The sequence below is a fragment of the Pseudorca crassidens genome, chromosome X (genome assembly GCF_039906515.1).
Source record: "Pseudorca crassidens isolate mPseCra1 chromosome X, mPseCra1.hap1, whole genome shotgun sequence".
Taxonomy (NCBI): Eukaryota; Metazoa; Chordata; class Mammalia; order Artiodactyla; family Delphinidae; genus Pseudorca; species Pseudorca crassidens.
Genome location: NC_090317.1, coordinates 60,841,558 through 60,867,156, shown reverse-complemented (window position 1 = coordinate 60,867,156; position 25,599 = coordinate 60,841,558). Strand labels below are relative to the sequence as shown.

Sequence of the window (25,599 nt, the reverse complement as noted above, 5' to 3'; positions counted from 1 at the left end):
TACGCGGGCCTCTCACTGTTGTGGCCTCTCCCGTTGTGGAGCACAGGCTCCAGACACGCAGGCCCAGCAGCCATGGCTCACGGGCCCAACCACTCCGCGACATGTGGGATCTTCCCAGACTGGGGCACGAACCCGTGTCCCCTGCATCGGCAGGCGGACTCTCAACCACTGCACGCCACCAGGGAAGCCCTAACTGTGGTCATTTTTAAGTCTTTTGTCATTTACAGACAGTTCTGGGTGTACTCTGATGCTTTCGCAAAAATGTTTCTATTAAAGGGTTTCATCTTCAAGGAATTCATGGAAAAGACTAAAAAGTACAAGTTTCTGGTAACTGACTATACTGCTGAACTGAATGAATAAGCATTTTCAGAACTCTAATGGAAAACTAATGAATTTATAAAAGTGCTAACAAAAGATCAATATAAAAAGAAAATTTAATTACATGGGACTGAGTGAACTGATGAGGATGATTATAAATTTTGTGACTTTCTGTTTGAATAAAAAAAAAATCCCACAAGGACTCCGAGGCAAAAAAATATACAAATCAATTTTCACTTCAAAGTAAAGGAGCTGTTACAGTGGAGGATTACTGGACTGAATGTCAATATTATGACATAGTATGACTGTGTTTCGTGTTTGGTAATTGCAATCATTGTTGCTTTTGTTGTGGTCATCCACTTACGATGCTTGGTGTCAGTTTATCTCTTGTAAAAATGAAATACAGTGTGTGTGTGTGAAAAAAAAATCTTACAATTTTATCCATCAATTATACCTCAATAAAGCTGAAAAAAGAACAGGAGAATCTGGGAAAAAAAAAGGAATGCAGCTGATTAGGCAAATGCTATTATGGTATGAATACCTTATAGATCCCCTTATCTTTGTCAAAGATGATCACATTTTATACCAAATTATTCCCAATTAATTACTACCAATAAACTTCCAGAAGAGACCTGGGAGGTGAGTAGGGACAAGAGAACCTTCCCAACATCGATTATTTTATACCATTTAAGCCACATATACAGTTGACTATATCCACCCACATCTTCCCCCCGGGTGCTCTGTGACTACTGTAGACTTCAAGACAAGATTTGAACATGGTGACCCTGTAGCAGAAGGTTTTTTCCCTTTTGTATAAACTAACTGATCTGAATGGAGATCAAACCTGTGACCTGGGTCTCAGAACTCTGCTAACAAGAGTTATTGATACCAGTTCTGACATTATTGAAGCACTGCATTGAATGGTCTCCTAACAGCTTGTAAGTATTAATAAGCCTCCCTACAGATGTAACTTTTAAATAGGGAGTGACCTGGGTACTGGGAAAGATTAGAGTTTCACATGGCCTAGATCACAGAGGAGGTACTTGATTATGATAGTCTTGGTATACATTGTATTATATCATAAAATGGAGATATAAATATTGATTGCTATTTCACAACAAAATCCAGAATTGGTAACATTTTCCAAACTTCCAAAACTGGATGAAACAGAACACTGTAATAAAAAGAAACAGTCTTACTCTTTAGAGAAAAATTGGAATTACATTCCAACTGATTTCAAAAAATTATTACTCCCAGTTCATATTGGTGTACACAGTATGTGACCTTTCATACCTAAAAATGATTTTGTTTTATTTTTCGAGTTTAGAATAGTTTACTAGTATAGGTAATAAAAACATTACTTAGGTAGAAGTATCAAGGAGAAGTACCTTGTAACTTGCAGCCAAAATATAGCTACTTTATTATTGTGAAAGTAGATTAGTAGCATCATTTGTTTTAAATCTAAGTTTAAAAGTACAGTATTTATGTAAAGCAGCTACTTGTTAATTCTCTAGAATAAATGTATTTTCATCAGTAGAAGGTTTGATTTTTTCCTGTATAAATTAAAAAAAAATCCCCTTTAGGTCCAAATGTAATTGAGACTAAAATATCTTTGTGACAAATGGTCACATGGGAAAATGCTCTCAATACATTGTTAAGAGAAAAAGCAGGACACATAACTGCATAATCAGTATAATCTCACTATTGCTGAATATATGTAATATGCACAAGAAATGACTTAAATATACTAAGATGAATTAAATATACTATGATGATAACAATGATTATTATTGGGGAGTGGGATTGCAAGTGTTTTTTTCTTTATATTAGCTACATTTTCTAAAATGTCTGCAAAGAACATCTATTACTTTTATAATATGATATAAACAAGAAATATAAAAAACTAGTCTCAAAGAGTGTGAAAAACATCATTCAATTTTATGGACATACTCATCCATCGACTTGTATTTTAAATATATTTGTAATGATTCCCATTCATTTTAATAAAAATCAAAGGATTTCACCACCTTAAGTCAATGACTGCAGATCTGAGAAAGACATGGGTCATTTGAAGTGCATTTTGTCCTTCCAACATTCCTGAAAATGTATCAACTGGGAAGGAAAACTGCTGATGTGCTACTTGAAGCTCATCCCATGCCCTCCCACATTTGATAACATGAAAAGTTTTAATTGGCATAAGACTTTAACCAAAAAAATATGGGTGTATTTCACCCAAACTAAAACCATGTTCAACGGATGTCAAAAAGAGAGCCAGAAGTTAGATGCAACCACTGACACTTAAAAAAAATCTGTTGTAAAAATAGCATTCTTTGTTTATACTGTGGAGATTTACTTGCTGTTTTTACCATTTGAATCTGTTGTCTATTACTGAATATTCACTCTATTCCACTGGTGTTGGAGTAATTCTTTGTTATGTAAAGCCAATTAAAGATGATACACATGTCAGCTTGGAAATCAACCAAATTTCCACTTGAGCACTCTGTGTTCTCCCTTTTCTGACTCCAAATACCTTATTATTCTCTGCATTTTTTGGTCTTTTTATCACAACCTTATTTTGGGGAGGAAAAAATTATCTGTAAAAGGGGAACAATGATTAAAACACAAAGACTTAGAAAAATAAACATTACAAGAAAGAGATGCCTTTATTAGTTGGAAATCATTTATTGCCTCTATAAAAGTTTAAATAAAAACACTACAAAATTTCACATTATACAGCCTGATGTGGTTTTAACATGATAGTATGTTTCAGAGGTAGTGCCAGTAAAATAGGACACAAGATTACTAAAAGTAATTAACAAGTTAATGCAAAATAAAATTTCAATGTGGAGAAATATATACTCAGTATACACTTTAATGGAACAATCATAATATATTTCCATGAAAATATCACTTTATTCTCTTTTATCCCTTAGCAAATCTGTTCTTAATAAAGGTTTGTTTTGGGCAATGGTATGTTGACTGTAGGCTCACAAGTTAGTAGGCTCCTCCATTATAACATCACAGAGCATAGCTTAGTGAAGAGCATGATACAGTGCTGTCTGCCAAGGATAACACCAACTTCAAAGATAAACCCATTTATTCATAACTCCTACTGATAACTCCCTTAAAAGGCTAATCTATCAGAATTTGGTACTTTTAGGATCTGAATGAAAATCTAATATTTAAAAAAAATAAGCAATATTCCCTGTATACCACCACTGCAATATGGAGGAAGGACAGGAGTTAGAGTTTTCAGAATTCTTCTTAAATATGATCATAAGCTGTCAGGCCAAGGTGAGGAAACTATTCCTGGAAATGGGCTGAATGCTCCCTCCTCCCTAAAAAGGGCAACAAAGTCAATCTTAGAGGCTAGAATTCTTTTAAATATACCACTTATGCTTTCTCCTACAAACTTACATACTGCTGACTGTGAAAGTGTCTTAAAATAGATGTTACTGTCTTTGGAGAAATTACCTCTCGGACATCTTTTGAGGTCTTGGTAGTATACAGAGCTTAGGATGTAATTGGGTTGCAGCCTTTTCTTCTCCAACAATAACAAACATTTCTATCACAAGATTTCAATGATAGTACAAAATTCCTTCTGTTGATAACTGACGTTACAACAAAACATCCCTAGGTTCCATGAAGAGGCCGATTTCCTTTCAATGTTTTCCTTGCGTGTGCTAATTTTCCTATTCTCCAGGGTAACTGCAGTTCTCATTTTCTTGGGACTAATGTTAGCTTGGCTGAAATAAGAGAGGTACTTCAGGTTTTTTTTTTTATACACATTTTGAAAGGTAAGTGCTCTCTTTTTTTTTTTTTTTTTTTTCTGGCGGAGCCATTGGGAGCTCAGAGTCTTAACCACTGGACTGCTAGGGAAGTCCTGGTAACTGCTTTTAGATACACATTCCCTGTTTAGAAACAGGCCAAAAGCAGACATCAAAGGATAGTTAAAAGAAAAGGAAAAAAAATCATGTTGGCATCTGTCTTTGTGAGAGATAGTATGGCGTCAGATACTATGTTCTGTTTTATTATTGTGTCAAAGCCCTAAAGAAAGAAACACTAGTTGTTTTTCTCCTCCCAGTCATGATGATGTTCACAAAAGGAGTCCATAAACTGATATTTTCCTGCTCTAAAAGTCTCAAAATCAATTCCAATCTATACATGTGAAAATATATTTTCTTCAAAGTAGATTTTTAATACTTGACCTTGGCATCATTTTCAAAATCTATGGTGTATAATTTCAATTTGCCAATTTTGATTTCTTTTTCTGGATACATCTATTTCCTTTGGTTCCTGCTACAGAAAAACTGTATTTCGTTTTAGAAATGTTTTACATTCAATGATAGTAAAATAAATAATTTTAGGGCTGAAACACAAATGTCAAGACAAAAGGATTCTTAAGTGTACTGTTATGATTTATGCAGTTTCTATTTTAATGGAACTTTAAACAGGGACAAGGGAATCATCTATGCCATACCTAGTAAAATCCTTAAGTCTATTAAAATTTCTACTTAAATAATTTTATTTCTATCCTTGAAAAAGTGAAAAGAAATAATTTATTTGGAAGTTTATGGCTTGCTGAGGAGTAGAAATCCAATGTCCCTATTGCAGGAGTTCAATGAATATTTTTTGATTTATTGACTAATTGCTGAAGTGTGACAAGCGTAATCCATAGAGTTCAAAGATGCAGGAGAGAATCACCTATCTTTACTTAGTAACAAAAACTCAATAATAAGGTGCTTAAATTGAAGCAGGAGAAATTATAGTTTAAAGATAAACTCAACAACTAGTAAAAAGGATGGTAAGAGAGACTTGAAGAGCTGGAGTTTGTTCATGTTACCTCAAGAAATGGTTTCTCTATTTGCTGTATATAGTAGAGACTCTTTATCTCATAGGGAATTAGAGTGACTGATAAATTTAAACGTAATATCCAAGGTTCTGTTACTCAGCCCTCTTTTCTCTGAATGGAATTTGTCCTGTCAACAAGGAGTACTAAAAATTGTTTATGAAGAACCATACAGCTCTCAGCTAAAAGGGAGCATACCTAACAACTGAAATATTTCTGCTAACAAAGAACCATAACAGTAGCATGGCAGCAATATTAAATCAAACAAATAGCTGACAAAGTGAATGATTATCAATGAACCTTACCTATTTGTGTGTGTGGGAGGGGACATTTCAAGGTCAAAGACATTCATGACTGCATTTTTGTATTCATAAGTTGGTACCTGTGAATTCCAAGATCAAACTTGATTTTACTCACAAATTACAAAAATATCTGACATAGAAGCTTGATGGCCAAAAGAGACATCTAGTTACTTCATTAATCTTTTAGGTATAGATAGTAATTTAATCATGTGATACAATTACACACTGCCAACTCACAAATATGTGATACTGTGTGCTCAGGGAGAAACTAGCATTTTCCCTTCTATGGGTCATGGTAATGCCATCTGGTACCCTGGAAGGGAAGGTCTGCAAAAAATTGTCTACAGTGTGGTGCTATCTGGTAGCTACTAATAGAGCAACTGGGTAGCATGCCCATTTTAGGAGTGTACTCATAGAATAGTATCCAGGAAATTCAGAGGACTGTGATTTACAACCAAAGTAGTATAATTCTTTTTGGATATTATCCTTGGCTGATGACTCTGTACAAGTCTTGCATGGAAATGAGGTAAATTTTGTGGCAAAGTTAAGTGACTAGATAAAAAAAAAACAACACAAAGAAAACTCAGTGGCTTACCTTGACTTCTTGTTTCATAAAGTGTAAGAACTGAAGAAATATTATGGTGATGGTGATAAACTTGTAATATTTGTGCAACATTTCGTCTAACTCAGTTATATAAATTTACCAGTAGAATGTGAATCTTATCAATATTTGTCATTTGCAGCAATGAAGACTCCCATTAAGATTAATCTTTTACAACATTTTGTTCTATACACTTAATAATTTATTTGACTTCATGTCCATGAATTACTTTTCCATAATGCTTCCTTTCCCAAAATATTTGGGTTACATAATGGAAGAATACCAATAATTTACAATTATATAGTAGTAATCACTTCAATTTTCAAACATTAACTTAAGTCAAATTCTCATAGGAGTTTAAAAATAAATCCCAAGATTCATCCAGGTTAAAAAACATTTTTAAGGTTTTGTTTTCAATTTTCAGTCCACTTTCCTGAATAAAGGTGTATGTAGATAACAGGAAAAGGAGAGAGGAAGAAAGAAGACGTAATGGCTACAAAAACAAGACTAATCAAGCTTCAGTAACTTGATAAGCTATGTTGAAATATCTTTGTTTTTGTGTCTGGTCAAAACTATTACTAAAACTAAGATTCTTCTATAAAACCAAAAAGACCTTTCAGAAATTAGACATTATTCATTTCATAGCTAAACTGCTCAAAATTAATTACATTTTTTTCCCAGAGTTCCATCAGTTTGGAAAAAACTCTCAAACAATGCTTTTAAATTTTACATACATCTTTTTGCACCACAGCCATCATATCTTGTTAATCCTTCAGTATACGTTGTTCGACAATATCTTTTTCCAACTGAAGAATTTCGGGACAACAGAATGCAACTATCTTGAAATGCATACCTGTTAGGTAGCCAAAAGGCTGTATCACATATCCTCCCCCCACCCAATCACAAACTGTCTGAGGCATTTTTCTCTGATAAAGAAGACACACTGAATGAGGTATCATCAGGCTCCGGTGAGGCATGATTGAAATCCATCTCTTCTAATTCAGGAGGTAAATCTGACAGCAGTGCCTGAGTCAGAAAAATCAATTGTTTTGAATTAGTATGTGGACATATTTTTTCCAATTTTATAGTTGTGGTCCTTTCACATTGATTTATTTTTACAGATTTAAATAAAGGAGCATTTCTCTTTCAGGGCCTTATACAATATCTTACCTAAGAGAAAAATTCTTCATACATTATTAAGGAAGTAACAAAATACTAGATCTTGAGAGCGTGGATTATATAGAGTGGAATCCTGAACAAAAGGGAAATAAGGAGAGAAATGAGCAACTATTCTGAACCAAATGCTTTGAAGTGTTTGAGATAAGTGATTTTCATACTAGTTTTGAGTGTTCACTGATAACTGCTAAAGGGCTTTAACATTATATTCCTTATTAAAATAGTCCTGCTTGGTTATGCTGTGTCCTTCAGACTAAAACACATTTCACAAAAGAGTATTTTGTACTTCAGTGGGAGAAAGAACTTAGCAGTTAGGGGGAAATTTCAGCTATTCTACTTTAGATTAAACTTTAACAATTTAAAAGTCCAAGTGATTTTTTTTCTTTTCTTAGGTCATGCCCATATCTACAGATGGCCAAGAATTCACCAAGACACTGCTGAACCAGTGAATTTGGCTGTGTAATGATGTATCTAGAGGGCTGCTCATTTTTCTGCTGGAGTAATTAGGATAAGCCAAGAGCCATGAACTAAACTTTGCCATGGTGTAATTGTTTCATCTGGAGTTGCAGAACATGCATTCATACTAGAGAAATAAATAATTAATCAAGTTTTATCTGGTTGGTAGTGCTGATACCCATTTGACCATCAGAAATTGCAAATTAAATGATTAATTTGATGCTCCTAATACCAAAAATAATGTAGCATATCTCGGCAATTTTTAGACAACGTTACTTGTAGTGTGGGCTTTGGGTGCAGTAGTAAACAAAGATCAAGGGAACAGGAACAAATATAAGCTTGCCACTACCCAAATACGGAACAGAAAAACAGGGCATGTTAGAGAACACATGAAATCCACTGTTGAAATAAGACATTACTCTCCTATTCTCTTTATTAAAAGAAGTGACAGCTTATAAATCCTACAGTTTTTGTCTTAGAGCAAAGAGGAAAGATTAGAGCTTTCTGTCAGGCTTCAAAAGGAAAGACTAACTCCTTCTGAACAAAAATTTATTATTTATTTTATGCTATTAAATTGTCCATGAACTTCTTGATGAAACTGAGAGTACTATTTACAAAGCAGTCACCTAAAGGTACTACATACTCTCTAAGGTTTCTAGATCGCAGTCATAGGACACAGAGCCCTTTTCTGCTAGATCACTTGTTTACCACTAACCCAGTCTAGGTGAAACAAAGACTTTGCTGATATTGGTTGATCATAGTTTATGAGAAATACATCACCGGATTTATTTCATTTTGCAAGTGTGAAGAAGCCCCATTAAAGAGGGCAAAGTGTTACAATTAACATAGCTTAGAGTACTGGAAAGTCAAAGTAGATGAGCAAAGTTAATGACATTCTAAATTCTAGTGGGGAGACCTTCAAATCAAAGAAGCACTACTTTTTATTTCTTTCTCATTGCACTTATTGCACCTAATGTAGTTGACTAAAATGAGTGTAGTATGAAATAGGAAAACTTTAATATCTGAGGCAGTATAAGGCACAACTAATGCATGAAGTCCACTTTAAAATTCTCCTTTTCGGTATCTTCTGGATTGCAACATTGGCACACTGAACAAATCTTCAGATTATGTCAGTTGCTAGAACTGTCTTTTTCATAGACCAAAGTGAACACAATGAGCTCTCTTCACTTCAGGTTCTTCATCAGTCAGAGCCTGACCTAGTGTCACTCTTCCTAAGAGATTAAGGCATTTCCCAAATATATCATCAGTCTCTATAATACTTATTCTAGGCCCTAGGGTGTGAATGCCAAGTTCCATAATGTTAACCATTCTTATCCTCCTTGAAAAGTGGAGAAATCGAAGTTCAAGAAAGGCAATTGACCTGGCTAGAATCACATAGTGAATTACCAAGGGAAGAAAGACCATAACTAATGACTTAGCACAGTTCTGGGAACATTATTTTTATTTTAAAATGGCTATTGATTAAAAATTTATTTGGATAATCAAATATTTCAGTCAGACATTATCATATATTTTTAAATCCTGGACTGCTTCATTGGAGCAAAGTATTCTGTGGAACACTCATCTCACTCAACTTACCAAAATCAAGATTAATAGAAAAACAGGCTTTTTAAATGAGAAACCAGTGACAATATGGTTCTCTTTTATTAGGCAGAATAAAAATTAATTCCTTCCAGAAATAAACCTCTAAGTATTTCATAGTATAAAGATTAGTAGTTTAAGAGATGACCTGGATAACTTTTGTGGACTACTATAGGTGTCTTCTATATTTTTAGACCATATTTTGAGATCCATTATACCCAATCTCAACTATGAAAATCAGTAGTTTCTATCTGGGGGCTGATTATATAGGCCATGATTTTCAGTACAATTTTTTTTTTTTTTTTTTTTTGCGGTACGTGGGCCTGTCACTGTTGTGGCCTCTCCCATTGTGGAGCACAGGTTCTGGACGCGTAGGCTCAGCGGCCATGGCTCACGGGCCCAGCCGCTCCGTGGCATGTGGGATCTTCCTGGACCGGGGCACGAACCCGTGTCCCCTGAATCGGCAGGCAGACTCTCAACCTCTGTGCCACCAGGGAAGCCCTTCAGTACAATTTTTATATAACTGTCTCTCTTTCCCCCTAGCCAATGTTTGATTCATATCTTAATTCATCAGCCTTTTATCAGAGGAAAAGTACAAGAAAAAGAGAAAAATACAATGTACCATAGGTACTTTTCTTATTTGTTAGTGGTTTTGGGGAAAGAATAAAGCCAGGTTAGAATTAGAAAATAACGTGCAGTTTGTGTGCCACACCTTGATATCAAGAGACGTAAACAACTGCTAAGAAGCTGACCATTCCAAACCATTCTAAGACTTTTGGGACCAGGACCACACTCCAAGTTACTCCCATAGTTGGGCCTAATTCTGATTTTTTTTTTCTTTTTAACATTTATTTAATTAAAATTTACAGTTCCTTTGGGACCATGTTCAAGTGGCAGGTACATATATACACTACCAAATGTAAAACCGATAGCTAGTGGGAAGCAGCTGCATAGCACAGGGAGATCAGCTCGGTGCTTTGTGACCACCTAGAGGGGTGGGATAGGGAGGGTGGGAGGGAGGGAGATGCAGGAGGGACGAGATATGGGGATATATGTGTATGTATAGCTGATTCACTTTGTTATAAAGCAGAAACTAGCACACCACTGTAAAGCAATTATACTCCAATAAAGATGTTAAAACAAAACAAAACAAGGGCTTCCCTGGTGGCGTAGTGGTTGAGAGTCTGCCTGCCGATGCAGGGGACACGGGTTCGTGCCCCGGTCCGGGAGGATCCCACATGCCACAGAGCGGCTGGGCCCGTGAGCCATGGCCGCTGAGCCTGCGCGTCCGGAGCCTGTGCCCCGCAACGGGAGAGGCCACAACAGTGAGAGGCCCGCGTACCGCAAAAAAAAAGCAGAAAAACAAAACAAAACACTACCACCTTATTTGTTTACAAATCTGTAGTTTTGGTTCTAAAAAACAAATACATGTTCAATATGCCATGGAATATGCATAACTCACATAATAAAGCAAAATGCTTAAATAAAGCTGGCAAAGGTAACTGAAAACTACTGTCTTGGGATGTTTGTGTATGTACAGCATGGGGGGAGCACAATTCATGAAACTGGACACATAATGTACATGCTGGTTTAAGCCTCATGAGTAAATTCTTTTCTAGTTTAAATTTTGTGGTTCAGTACTTTGGTGAAATATATAACGACTTTTTTCTTATAAAAAAAGGAGAATTGTTGGAAGCTAAAACACTAATCTTTTTCCCTAGAGATAACTCGGTTAGGCTGCATACATGCAGGCTTGCTTGAATATAAGGGATAAATGTTTGTACTCCAGCTGAATAAAAAACTCTGAGACTGTGTGACATACTACTTACACTGGATTTCTCTGATAAAGAATCAACATGGTAGTATACGACTCAGAGGCAAATTTAGTATCTTTTAGTATTAAATGGAACATTTAACATAATTCTATATTCCTTTTTAGCAAGATTAATAAATTATTTCACAAATTTTAACTGAAGAAATGAGACAGAAAATGTGCTTTGGGAGGAATTTGTAAACAAAAATCCACAGCGACAAACAAAAGATGTTGCATTTCATCTTTGGGGTAGAGCAGGGGTCCCCAACCCCTAGGCTGCAGACTGGTACCGGTCCTCGACATGTTAGGAACCGGACCACACAGCAGGAGGTGAGCAGCGGGTGCGAGAGGGAAGCTTCATCTGCCGCTCATCTCACCATCGCTCCCCCTCGCTTGCATTACCACCTGAATCATCTCCCCCACAACCACCTGTTCCGTGGAAAAATTGTCTTCCGTGAAACCAATCCCTGGTGCCAAAATGGTTGGGGACGGCTGGGGTAGAGGAATCAAACACTATCGTTAAATTGGGAAAAGTGAATGTTGCACTGTGGTCACAAAGAATTTCACAAAGTAATCTCACGTTTTTTTAGTGATGAGCAACATATCATGAAATAAAAGGTATTCAAACACTTGTGAACTCTAGTAGGGGCTGGAATGTAACTGAAATCCAGAAGAGAGGCAAATGCCTCACTTCTTTCATTCACGAAAGGTCCCCAAATATGTGTCTCTCCAGTTAGTGTAGCCCAATCTCTACAAACATTTTGAGAATTTCTTTAAAACTAATTAAATGAAATAATATGAACAAGATGGGGAATACAGTCAATAATTATGTAAAAAATATTTTAAATGTTTTCCCTACTTAGTGGTGGCTTGGAATTAACAAAGTATATTAATCAGTTATTTTGATTTTCCACTAAAGTAGCACACAAAATCTGAGTATTTTTTCCCAATCAAACTGTGCTTTAAAAAAAGTCACAAAGTAACAAACTCTTCCTTGATGCCAAGTAGGAATGAGGTATAAAAACAAAAAAATATGTAGAACCCAAGTGTGACATGCTACTTTTCAACATGATACATTACAGCTTACTATTCTCTTCTGTCACTTACCTGCTGTTGTTCCTTATCATCAGCTTTTATAGCTAGTATCAAGCTTCTTACAAACGTCTGAAGTTTAAAATATTTTTGCTTTTGAATCTCTAGTTCATTTTCAATGAATCTGACTTCTTCATTCTGAAGGAGAAAACATCGAATAATACAATTACTCTATGCAAACCTAGGACTGTACATGTTTCATGTACAATAAAATTTTTAAAAAGCAATCAACTTAGAGGGACAATAAAGAAGATAACATTTTACCATAAAGGAATATAAAGCACAGAAGTAAATTATCCTTTTACTCAAAGGCTGCCTTTTAAGCAAATCACCAACAGAAAATAATCTGCAAGGTCAAAAATCCAATCAAATAAATTCCAGTAAGAGAAAAATCAAGAAACAGTTCCCTTCTTGGAAAGACTCCTCCTACATTAAACCTAATTAGCATTTGGATTAGGATTAATAATAGAGCTCAATTAACCCCAAGTAAAGAGTGATAGCAGATGCAGTAATGCTGAATGTACTATTCACAAAGCCAAATACTGAGGTTATTATTTTGTACCAAGAAAGGACTCAAAATTTTAATAAGACTGTCTTAAGTAGTTTTCTGAGGTCCCCACCTTTATGTAAGAGTTTGTTATTTAGAAAATATCTCCAAATTTACCACTGATTTGAAACCCAGTCTCCACTATTTTTCCTAGTTGTGTAGGAAAAGAACAATAGACTAGGTTTTGGGAGGATTTTAGTGTCAGGTCTACTGATAATTGTGTAAACTTGGGCAGACCAATTAACCTGTGATTCTATTTACTCATCAATAAAATGGATATAATACTAGCAGTCTTTGGGAATTCTAGCTTGAGGGTTATAAGGCTCAAATAAGATAATGGCCATGAAATTGCTCTGAATAGATTTACTATTTAAGCTACAATAGTCAAGAAAGTGTGGTATTGTCAAAAGGGTGGACATATAGATCAATGGACAGAATAGAGAGTCCAGAAATATTTATTATATATTACTTTATACATATATAATACATATATATATGTACATATACATATTTGGTTGATTTTTGATGAAGATGCTGAGGTAATTCAATGGACAAAGAAAGAACAGTCTTTCAAAAAACAGTGGCTGAACAATTGTAAATCCATACCCCCTCCAAAAATGATTATTAACCCTTACCTCACACCATATACAAAATTTAATAAGAAATGGATCGTAGGCCTAAATGTAGAACCTAAAACTATAAAACTTCTAGAGGAAAACAGAGGAAAAATATCTTTATGTCCTTGGGTTAGGCAAAGATTTTTCAATAGGACACAAAAAGCATGAAATTTAAAAGAAGGATTTCATAAAAAAAAACAAAAAACACAGCCTTTGCTTTTCAAAAAACACTTAAGAAAATAAAAATACATGCTACATATTAGGAGAAAAAATTTGTAAATCACATATCTGATAAAGGACTTACATTCAGAATACATAAAGAGCTCTTGCAGCACAAATATAGGACCAGCAACAGAATAAAAAGCAGGCAAAATATTTGAACATACACTTTATCAAAGAAGAAATGTGAATGGCCAATAAATATGTGAAAATGCTTAATATTGTTTATCATTAAGGAAATGCAAATTAAAATCCCAAAGAGATACTACCACCAACATACTACAATGGCTAATGTTAAAGAGACTGACAATAGCAAGTGTTGATGAGAATGTGGAGCAATTAGAAGTCTCATACTTTGCTGGTGGGAGTGTAAAGCAGTACAGCAACTTTGGAAAATGTTTTGGCAGTTTTTTATAAAATTAAACATACCCTTTTTTACCATCTGACTCAGCAATCCTACTCTTAAGTATTTACCCAAGGGAAGTAAAAACACATGTCCACAAAAAGACAGACATGAATATTCATAGCAGCTTTATTCATAATAACCCCAAACTAGAAGAAACACAAGTGTTCATCAGCAGATGAATAACAAATTGTGTTCATGGTTACACAACTGTGTCCAATTGTCAAAACTAAGTGTATGAAAAGGTGAATTTTATTGTATGTAACTTACATATCAAAAAAACTGATTAAAAAATTTATTACCCAGCCCTCTTGCCAAAAACTTGAAAATAAGCTGTACGTATTCTCTGCAACAAGAGAATCTGTCTCAAAGAGCATAGCAGGACCTTTAACAGCATTTGCTCAAAAAGCTGCATAAAATTAGTTAATTCTATGGGAATTCTTGTTTCAATTGAGAGGATACAGTTGTATTAATCATATTCTATCTATGAATATGTTTACTGCATCAATTATTTTATCAGCTCAGTTTAGAACTTATTTTACCTAATAAAACTGCTTCCTTTTCAGACCATTTAATATCAAGTGAATGATCTGCAAATGATGATTCAAGCTAAATTCCTTGTTCAAAGGCACTCTACAGTAATCTAAGTTATAAGCAAGCATTATAATAAAATTCCATGTGCTCCTGCTGTAATACACTTGACTAATTCTAAACTTTTTGTATTTTTAGTATTCATTGTCAGAACAGCAGTATTAGTAAAGTGCTGACCAGGAAGTCTTTTTGAATACAGGAGATATCTATCATCATTATCATAGTGTCCTTTGAAAGTGCAGTCCCCTAGAGCTACACTCACAGTCCATTAGAAAACATTTTAAAAACAGTAATTCACATTTGCAAAAGTCAGGAAGCATCTTTTGGTATGCAGATCTCTTCTCATGCAAATATTCCTCCTCCTCAGTATTTATGCAATGTTTTTAAAACATAAACAGCTTTAAGATAATTTAATATTTCAGACATTTTCTTCTTGGAGCTGCTTTTTGCAAGCCTATTAAACACTTCCTAGATTACAGGCAGTAATTTATGTGTACTTTCGAGATTTTCCTAAGCAAATGGTTTGCGAGAAGAACTAGTAAGATAACATCAGTCACTGCATTTCACGAAAAAAGACCTAGCTCATTTTTCTTTTTAAAATCTTCCCTACATTCCCACTAAACTTTGTCAATTCTCCAAGATAACTGTAGGGAGCACTCAAGGCTTCATGAGAACCAGGGCTTTGATCTCTGAGCAGGCTATTGATGGATGCCAAACATGAGGTGTTATTTTATGATATAGCTACTCATGCCTCAGAAACTCAGTTCATCAACTTGTGTTATAAACATTTGGGGTTAGTTAGAACTCCTAGCAATATGGATTTCTAGCAAATATCTCAGTCAGAAACTCCACTATGCCCACACTGAATAGTGATGTTTGCATAGTAGTAATTACCAAACACACATAAAAAACATTCTTTCATTTTGCTACAGTGAATCCCAAGAACAACGAGACATTGTTCAATTTAGTGTGGGGGGAAATAAGTTATAATAATACAGCTGCAGATCTTAATTGATTTTATATAATTGAGCACTTGCATAATAATATTAAAAGTATTTCCAAGGATAAATTAATTTATTCACTCACTCAGGAACTACTTACAGGACACCTATGTCCTAGGCACTAGACCAGGTAACATAAACATGAATAAGATAAGTATCTACAAGAAGCTTATGATGAATATATTCAAGAAACCAGCAAGGTGATTTTGATCCCAAAACAAAGAACACTAGCATGTGTATGCAAATAGAATAAAAGAATGTTCTCTCAATGAAGATTACATTTCCAAACTGGTAAGTCTATTTTATTTATTTATTTTTCTGGCTGCACTACACGGCATGCAGGATCTTAGTTCCCTGGCCAGGGATCGAACCTGTGTCCCCCTGCACTGGGAGTGCAGTCTCAACCACTGGACCACCAGGGAAGTCCCTGGTAAGGCTATTTTAAATCAACTTACTGAAATCAGCATTGAGAACTGCTATATGAGGTTTCACTTACAGGTACTTCAGAATTAAGGTAACAAAATTCACTGATGAAGTGAACCGAAATATCTCAAATAATGATTATAAAGAGACATATTTTCTATATACGTGCTAATTTTTGAGAGTTAAATATTACTCAGCCATAAAAAGAAACAAAATTGAGCTATTTGTAATGAGGTGGATGGACCTAGAGTCTGTCATACAGAGCGAAGTAAGTCAGAAAGAGAAAAACAAATACCGTATGCTAACACATATATACGGAATGTAAGAAAAAAAACGTCATGAAGAACCTAGGGGTAAGACAGGAATAAAGATACAGACGTACTAGAGAATGGACATGAGGATATGGGGAGGGGGAAGGGTAAGCTGTGACAAAGTGAGAGAGTGGCATGGACACATATACACTACCAAATGTAAAATAGATAGCTAGTGGGAAGTAGCTGCATAGCTAAGGGAGATCAGCTCAGTGCTTTGTGACCACCTAGAGGGGTGGGATAGGGAAGGTGGGAGGGAGGGAGACGCAAGAGGGAAAAGATATGGGAACATATGCATATGTATAACTGATTCACTTTGTTATAAAGCAGAAACTAACACAACATTGTAAAGAAATTATACTCCAATAAAGATGTAAAAAAAAAAAAGGTCATGTAGGATGGTGATGTTTTATAAAAGATATCCTTAATAAGGTAGCGAAAGACCCCTTGTTCCCGCAGAATTTATCAAAATGGAAAACACTGGGACGAGGGGAAGATGGCGGAAGAGTAAGACGCGGAGATCACCTTCCTCCCCACAGATACATCAGAAATACATCTACACGTGGAACAACTCCTACAGAACACCTACTGAACGCTGGCAGAAGACCTTAGACCTCCCAAAAGGCAAGAAACTCCCCACGTACCTGGGTAGGGCAAAAGAAACAAAGAAAAAACAGAGACAAAAGTATAGGGGTGGGACCTGCACCAGTGGGAGGGAGCTGTGAAGGAGGAAAGGTTTCCCCACACTAGGAAGCCCCTTCGCGGGCAGAGATTGTGGGTGCCAGAGGCGGGGAGCTTCAGAGCCGCGGAGGAGAGCGCAGCAACAGGCGTGCGGAGTGCAAAGCGGTAAGATCCACGCAGAGGATTGGTGCTGACCGGCACTCACCGGCTCGACAGACTTGTCTGCTCACCAGCCGGGGTGGGCGGGGCTGCGAGCTGAGGCTCGGGCTTTGATCGGAGGGCAGGGAGAGGACTGGGGTTGGCGGCATGAACACAGCCTGAAGGGGTTAGTGCACCACGGCTAGCCGGGAGGGAGTCCGGGAAAAGGTCTGGAGCTGTGGAAGAGGCAAGAGACTTTTTCTTCCCTCTTTGTTTCTTGGTGCGCAAGGAGAGGGGATTAAGAGCGATGTTTAAAGGAGCTCCAGAGACGGGCACGAGCTGCGGCTAAAAGCGCAGACCCCAGAGACAGCCAAGGCTGCTGCTGCTGCCACCAAGAAGCCTGGGTGCGAGCACAGGTCACTATCCACACCTCCCTTCTGGGGAGCCTGTGCAGCCCACAGCTGCCAGGTTGCCAGGATCCAGGGACAACTTCCCCGGGAGAATGCACGGCGCGCCTCAGGCTGGTGCATTGTCATGCCGGCCTCTGGCGCCGCAGGCTCGCCCCGCACTCCGTGCCCCTCCCTCCCCCCCGGCCTGAGTGAGCCAGAGCCCCCGAATCAGCGGCTCCTTGAACCCCATCCTGTCTGAGCAAAAAACAGTCGCCCTCCGGCGACCTACACTTAGAGGCGGGGCCAAATCCAAAGCTGAGGCCCTGGGAGCTGTGAGAACAAAGAAGAGAAAGGGAAATCTTTCCCATCAGCCTCAGAAGCAGCCGATTAAAGCTCCACAATCAACTTGATGTACCCTGCATCTGTGGAATACATGAATAGACAACAAATCATTCCAAACTGAGGAGGTGGACTTTGAGAGCAAGGTTTATGATTTTTTCCCCTTTTCCTCCTTTTGTGCATGTGTATGCTTCTGTGTGAGATTTTGTCTGTATAGCTTTGCTTCCACCATTTGTCCTAGGGTTCTATCTGTCCGTTTTTCTTTTGTTTTTTTTTAAATTTTTTTCTTAATATTTAATTTTAATAACTTTATTTTATTTTACTTACCTTCTATCTATCTTTCTTTCTTTCTTTCTTTCTTTCCTTCTTTCTTTCTTTCCTTCTTTCTTTCTTTCTTCCTTCCCTCCTTTAGAGAATGAATCATCCCAAATTGAGGAGGTGGACTTTGAGAGCAAGATTTATGATTTTTTTCCCCTTTTCCTCTTTTAGTGAGTGTGTATGTGTATGCTACTCTGTGAGATCTTTTCTGTATAGCTTTGCTTCCACCATTTGTCCTAGGGTTCTATGCGTCCATTGTTTTTTTAATTTTTTTCTTAATAATTAATTTTAATGTTAATAACTTTATTTTATTTTACTTATCTTCCTTCTTTCTTCCTTCCTTCCTTCCTTTCTTCCTTCCTTCCTTTCTTTCTTTCTTTCTTTCTTTCTTTCTTTCTTTCTTTCTTTCTTTCTTTCTTTCTTTCTTTCCTTCCTTCCTTCCTTCCTTCCTTCCTTCCCTCCTTTAGACAACGAATCATCCCAAATTGAGGAGGTGGACTTTGAGAGCAAGATTTATGATTTTTTCCCCTTTTCCTCTTTTTGTGAGTGTGTATGTGTAAGTTCTGTATGAGATTTTGTCTGTATAGCTTTGCTTTCACCATTTGTCCTAAGGTTCTATCCATCCGTTTTTTTTTTTTTAATTATTTTTCTTAATAATTATTTTTTAATTTAATAACTTTATTATATTTCGCTTTATTTTATTTTATCGTCTTTCTTTCTTTCTTTTTTCCTTCCCTCCTTCCTCCAACTGTTCCTCCCTCCCTCCTTCCCTCCTTTCTTTCTTTCATTCCTTCTTTATTTCTTTCTTCCTTCCTTCCTTCCTGCCTTCCCACCTTTCTTTCTTTCTTTCTTTCTTTCTTTCTTATAATTCTACTAATTCTTTCTCTCTACTTTTCCTCCCTTTTCCTGAGCCATGTGGATGAAAGGCTTTTGGTGCTGCAGCCAGGAGTCAGTGATGTGCCTCTGAGGTGGGAGAGCCAACTTCAGGACACTGGACAACAAGTGACCTCCCAGCTCCACATAATATCAAACGGCAAAAATCTCCCAGAGATCTCCATCTCAACACCACCACCCAGCTTCACTAAACAAGCAGCAAACTACAGTGCTGGACACCCTATGCCAAACAATTAGCAAAACAGGAACACTACCCCAGCCATTAGCAGAGAGGCTACCTAAAATCATAATAAATCCACAGACACCCCAAAACACACCACCAGATGTGGACATGCCCACCAGAAAGACAAGATCCAGCCCCATCCACCAGAACACAGGCACTAGTCCCCTCCACCAGAAAGCCTACACAACCCACTGAACCAACCTTAGCCACTGGGGACAGACATCAAAAACAATGGGAACTATGAACCTGCAGCCTGCAAATAGGAGACCCCAAACACAGTAAGATAAGCAAAATGAGAAGACAGAAAAACACACCGCATATGAAGGAGGAAGATAAAAACCCAACAGACCTAACACATGAAGAGGAAATAGGCAGTCTACCTGAAAGAGAATTCAAAATAATGATAGTAAAGATGATCCAAAATCTTGAAAATAGAATAGACAAATGCAAGATACTTTTAACAAGGACCTAGAAATACTAAAGATGAAACAAACAATGATGAACAACACAATAAATGAAATGAAAAATACTCTAGATGGGATCAGTAGCAGAATAACTGAGGCAGAAGAACAGATAAGTGACCCGGAAGATAAAATAGTGGAAATAACTACTGCAGAGCAGAAGGAAGAAAAAAGAATGAAAAGAACTGAGGAAGTATCAGAGACCTCTGGGACAACATTAAACGCTCCAACATTCGAATTATAGGGGTTCCAGAAGAAGAAGAGAAAAAGAAAGGGACTGAGAAAATATTTGAAGAGATTATAGTTGAAAATTTCCCTAATATGGGGAAGGAAATAGATAATCAAGCCCAGGAAGCACAGAGAGTCCCATACAGGATAAATCCAAGGAGAAATACGCCAAGACACATATTAATCAAACTATCAAAAATTAAATACAGAGAAAGCATATTAAAAGCAGCAAGGGAAAAACAACAAATAACACACAAGGGAATCCCCATAAGGTTAACAGCTGATCTTTCAGCAGAAACTCTGCAAGCCAGAAGGGAGTGGCAGGACATATTTAAAGTGATGAAGGAGAAAAACCTGCAACCAAGATTACTCTACCCAGCAAGGATCTCATTCAGATTTGATGGAGAAATTAAAACTTTTACAGACAAGCAAAAGCTGAGAGAGTTCAGCACCACCAAACCAGCTTTACAACAAATGCTGAAGAAACTTCTCTAGGCAAGAAACACAAGAGAAGGAAAAGACCTACAGTAACAAACCCAAAACAATTTAGAAAATGGGAACAGGAACATACATATCGATCATTACCTTAAATGTAAATGGACTAAATGCTCCCACAAAAAGACACAGATTGGCTGAATGAATACAAAAACAAGACCCATATATATGCTGTCTACAAGAGACCCACTTCAGACCTTGAGACACATACAGACTGATAGTGAGGGGATGGAAAAAGATATTCCATGCAAATGGAAACGAAGAGAAAGCTGGAGTAGCAATTCTCATATCAGACAAAATAGACTTTAAAATAAAGACTATTACAAGAGACAAAGAAGGACACTACATAATGATCAAGGGATCGATCCAAGAAGAAGATATAACAATTGTAAATATTTATGCACCCAACATAGGAGCACCTCAAAACATAGGGCAAATACTAACAGCCATAAAAGGGGAAATCAACAGTAACACATTCATAGTAGGGGACTTTAACACCCCACTTTCACCCATGGACAGATCATCCAAAATGAAAATAAATAGGGAAACACACGCTTTAAATGATACATTAAACAAGATGGACTTAATTGATATTTACAGGACATTCTATCCAAAAACAACAGAATACACATTTTTCTCAAGTGCACATGGAACATTCTCCAGGATAGATCATATCTTTGGTCACAAATCAAGCCTTGGTAAATTTAAGAAAATTGAAATTGTTTCAAGTATGTTTTCCAATCACAACGCTATGAGACTAGATATCAATTACAGGAAAAGATCTGTAAGAAATACAAACACATGGAAGGTAAACAATACACTACTTAATAACGAAGTGATAACTGATGAAATCAAAGAGGAAATCATAAAATACCTGGATACAAATGACAATGGAGACATGATGACCCAAAACCTATGGGATGCAGCAAAAGCAGTTCTAAGAGGGAAATTTATAGCAATACAAGCCCACCTTAAGAAACAGGAAACATCTCGAATAAACAATGTAATATTGCATGTAAAGCAATTAGAGAAAGAAAAACAAAGAAAACCCCCCAAATTTAGCAGAGGGAAATAAATCATAAAAATCAGATCAGAAATAAATGAAAAAGAAATGAAGGAAACAATAGCAAAGATCAATAAAACTAAAAGCTGGTTCTTTGAGGAGACAAACAAAATAGATAAACCATTAGCCACACTCATTAAGAAAAAAAGGGAGAAGACTCAAATCAATAGAATTAGAAATGGAAAATGAGAAGTAACAACTGGCACTGCAGAAATAGAAAAGATCATGAGAGATTACTGCAAGCAAGTCTATGCCAATAAAATGGACAACCTGGAAGAAGTGGACAAATTCTTAGAAATGCACAACGTGCCAAGACTGAATCAGGAAGAAATAGAAAATATAAACAGGCCAATCACAAGCAGTGAAATTGAAACTGTGATGAAAAATCTTCCAAAAAACAAAAGCCCAGGACCAGATGGCTTCACAGGCGAATTCAATCAAACATTTAGAGAAGAGCTAACACTTATCCTTCTCAAACTCTTCCAAAATATAGCAGAGGGAGGAACACTCCCAAATTCATTCTACGAGGCCACTATTACCTTGATACCAAAACCAGAAAAAGATGTCACATAAAAGAAAACTATAGGCAAATATCACTGATGAACATAGATGCAAAAATCCTCAACAAAACACTAGCAAACAGAATCCAACAGCACATTAAAGGGATCATCCAACATAATCAAGTGAGGTTTATTCCAGGAATACAAGGATTCTTAAATATACACAAATTAATCAATGTGATAAACCATACTAACAAATTGAAGGAGAAAAAACATATGATCATCTCAATAGATGCAGAGAAAACTTTCAACAAAATTCAACACGCATTTATGATAAAAACCGTGCAGAATGTAGGCATAGAGGGAACTTTCCTCAACATAATAAAGGCCATATATGACAAACCCACAGCCAACATCATCCTCAATGGTGAAAAACTGAAAGCATTTCCACTAAGATTAGGAAGAAGATAAGGTTGCCCACTCTCACCACTCTTATTCAACATAGATTTGGAAGTTGTAGCCACAGCAGTCAGAGAAGAAAAGGAAATAAAATAATCCAAATTGGAAAAGAAGAAGTAAAACTGTCACTGTTTGCAGATGACCTGATACTATACATAGAGAATGCTAAAAATGCTACCAGAAAACTACTAGAGCTGATCAATGAATTCAGTAAAGTTGCAGGATACAAAATTAATGCACAGTAAGGCCAGAAACTATCAAACTCTTAGAGGAAAACATAGGCAGAACACTCTATGACATAAATCAAAGCAAGATCCTTTCTGACCCACCTCCTAGAGTAATGGAAATAAAAACAAAAATAAATAAATGGGACCTAATGAAACTTCAAAGCTTTTGCACAGCAAAGGAAACCGTAAACAAGACCAAAAGACAACCCTCAGAATGGGAGAAAATATTTGCAAATGAAGCAACCGACAAAGGATTAATCTCCAAAATTTACAAGCAGCTCATGCAGCTCAATAACAAGAAAACAAACAACCCAATCCAAAAATGGGCAGAAGACCTAAATAGACATTTCTCCAAAGAACATATACAGACTGCCAACAAACACATGAAAGAATGCTCAACATCATTAATCATTAGAGAAATGCAAATCAAAACTACAATGAGATATCATCTCACACCAGTCAGAATGGCCATCATCAAAAAATCTAGAAACAATAAATGCTGGAGAGGGTGTGGAGAAAAGGGAACACTCTTGCACTGCTGCTGGGAATGTGAATTGGTTCAGCCACTATGGAGAACAGTATGGAGGTTCCTTAAAAAACTACAAATAGAACTACCATATGACCCAGCAATCCCACTACTGGGCATATACCCTGAGAAAACCAAAATTCAAAAAGAGTCATGTACCAAAATGTTCATTGCAGCTCTATTTACAATAGCCCGGAGATGGAAACAACCTAAGTGCCCATCATCGGATGAATGGATAAAGAAGATGTGGCACATATATACAATGGAATATTACTCAGCCATAAAAAGAAACGAAATTGAGCTATTTGTAATGAGGTGGATAGACCTAGAGTCTGTCATACAGAGTGAAGTAAGTCAGAAAGAAAAAGACAAATACCGTATGCTAACACATATATATGGAATTTAAGAAAAAAATGTCATGAAGAACCTAGGGGTAAAGCAGGAATAAAGACGCAGACCTCTTAGAGAACGGACTTGAGGTTATGGGGAGGGGGAAGGGTGAGCTGTGACAGGGCGAGAGAGAGTCATGGGCATATACACACTAACAAATGCAGTAAGGTAGATAGCTAGTGGGAAGCAGCTGCATGGCACAGGGATATTGGCTCGGTGCTTTGTGACAGCCTGGAGGGGTGGGATGGGGAGGGTGGGAGGGAGGGAGACGCAAGAGGGAAGACATATGCAAACATATGTTTATGTATGACTGATTCACTTTGTTATAAAGCAGAAACTAACACACCATTGTAAAGCAATTATACCCCAATAAAGATGTTAAAAAAAAAAATTAATGCACAGAAATCTGTGGCATTCCTATGCAGTAATGACGAAAAATCTGAAAGTGAAATCAAGAAAACACTCCCATTTACCACTGCAACAAAAAGAATAAAATATCTAGGAATAAACCTACCTAAGGAGACAAAACACCTGTATGCAGAAAATTATAAGACACTGATGAAAAAAATTAAAAATGATACAAATAGATGGAGAGATATACCATGTTCTTGGATTGGAAGAATCAACATTGTGAAAATTACTCTACTACCCAAAGCAATCAACAGATTCAATGCAATCCCTATCAAACTACCACTGGCATTTTTCACAGAACTAGAACAAAAAGTTCACAATTTGTATGGAAACACAAAAGACCCCGAATAGCCAAAGCAATCTTGAGAACGAAAAAAGGAACTGGAGGAATCAGGCTCCCTGACTTCAGACTATACTACAAAGCTACAGTAATCCACACAGTATGGTACTGGAACAAAAACCGAAATATAGATCAATGGAACAGGATAGAAAGCCCAGAGATAAACCCATGCACATATGGTCAACTTATCTTTGATAAACGAGGCAGGAATGTACACTGGAGAAAGGACAGCCTCTTCATTAAGTGGTGCTGGGAAAACTGGACAGGTACATATAAAAGTATGAGATTAGATTACTCCCTAACACCATACACAAAAATAAGCTCAAAATGGATTAAAGACCTAAATGTAAGGCCAGAAACTATCAAACTCTTAGAGGAAGTCATAGGCAGAACACTGTATGACATAAATCACAGCAAGGTCCTTTTGACCCACACCCTAGAGAAATGGAAATAAAAACAAAAATAAACAAATGGGACCTAATGAAACTTCAGAGCTTTTGCACAACAAAGGGAACCATAAAGAAGACCAAAAGACAACCCTCAGAATGGGAGAAAATATTTGCAAATGAAGCAACTGACAAGGGATTAATTTACAAGCAGCTCATGCAGCTCAATAACAAAAAAAAGAAACAACCCAATCCAAAAATGGGCAGAAGACCTAAATAGACATTTCTCCAAAGAAAATATACAGACTGCCAACAAGCACATGAAAGAATGCTCAACATCATTAATCATTAGAGAAATGCCAATCAAAACTACAATGAGATATCATCTCACACCAGTCAGAATGGCCATCTTCAAAAAATCTAGAGACTATAAATGCTGGGGAGGGTGTGGAGAAAAGGGAACACTCGCTGGTGGGAATGTGAATTGGTACAGCCACTATGGAGAACAGTATGGAGGTTCCTTAAAAAACTACAAATAGAACAACCATGTGACCCAGCAATCCCACTACTGGGCATATACCCTGAGAAAACCATAATTCAGAAAGAGTCATGTACCAAAATGTTCATTGCAGCTCTATTTACAATAGCCCAGAGATGGAAACAGCCTAAGTGCCCATCATCGGATGAATGGATAAAGAAGATGTGGCCCATATATACAATGGAATGTTACTCAGCCATAAATAGAAACGAAATTGAGCTATTTGTAATGAGGTGGATAGACCTAGAGTCTGTCGTACAGAGTGAAGTAAG

General features: G+C 36.7%; 1 protein-coding gene across 1 annotated transcript in view; it reads right to left on the bottom strand.

Annotated features, from left to right (window-relative positions):
* Window positions 1-3,010: 3,010 nt before the first annotated feature.
* HDX (highly divergent homeobox) overlaps window positions 3,011-25,599 on the bottom strand; it is a 181,589-nt gene continuing 159,000 nt past the window's right edge. Inside the window, exons 9-10 of the mRNA XM_067722881.1 lie at window positions 12,225-12,347; window positions 3,011-7,096 (exon numbers count right to left, since the gene is read on the bottom strand). Of these exons, the coding sequence (XP_067578982.1) occupies window positions 6,971-7,096; window positions 12,225-12,347 (249 nt within the window). The 3' untranslated portion in view covers window positions 3,011-6,970. The remainder of the gene's footprint in view (window positions 7,097-12,224; window positions 12,348-25,599) is intronic.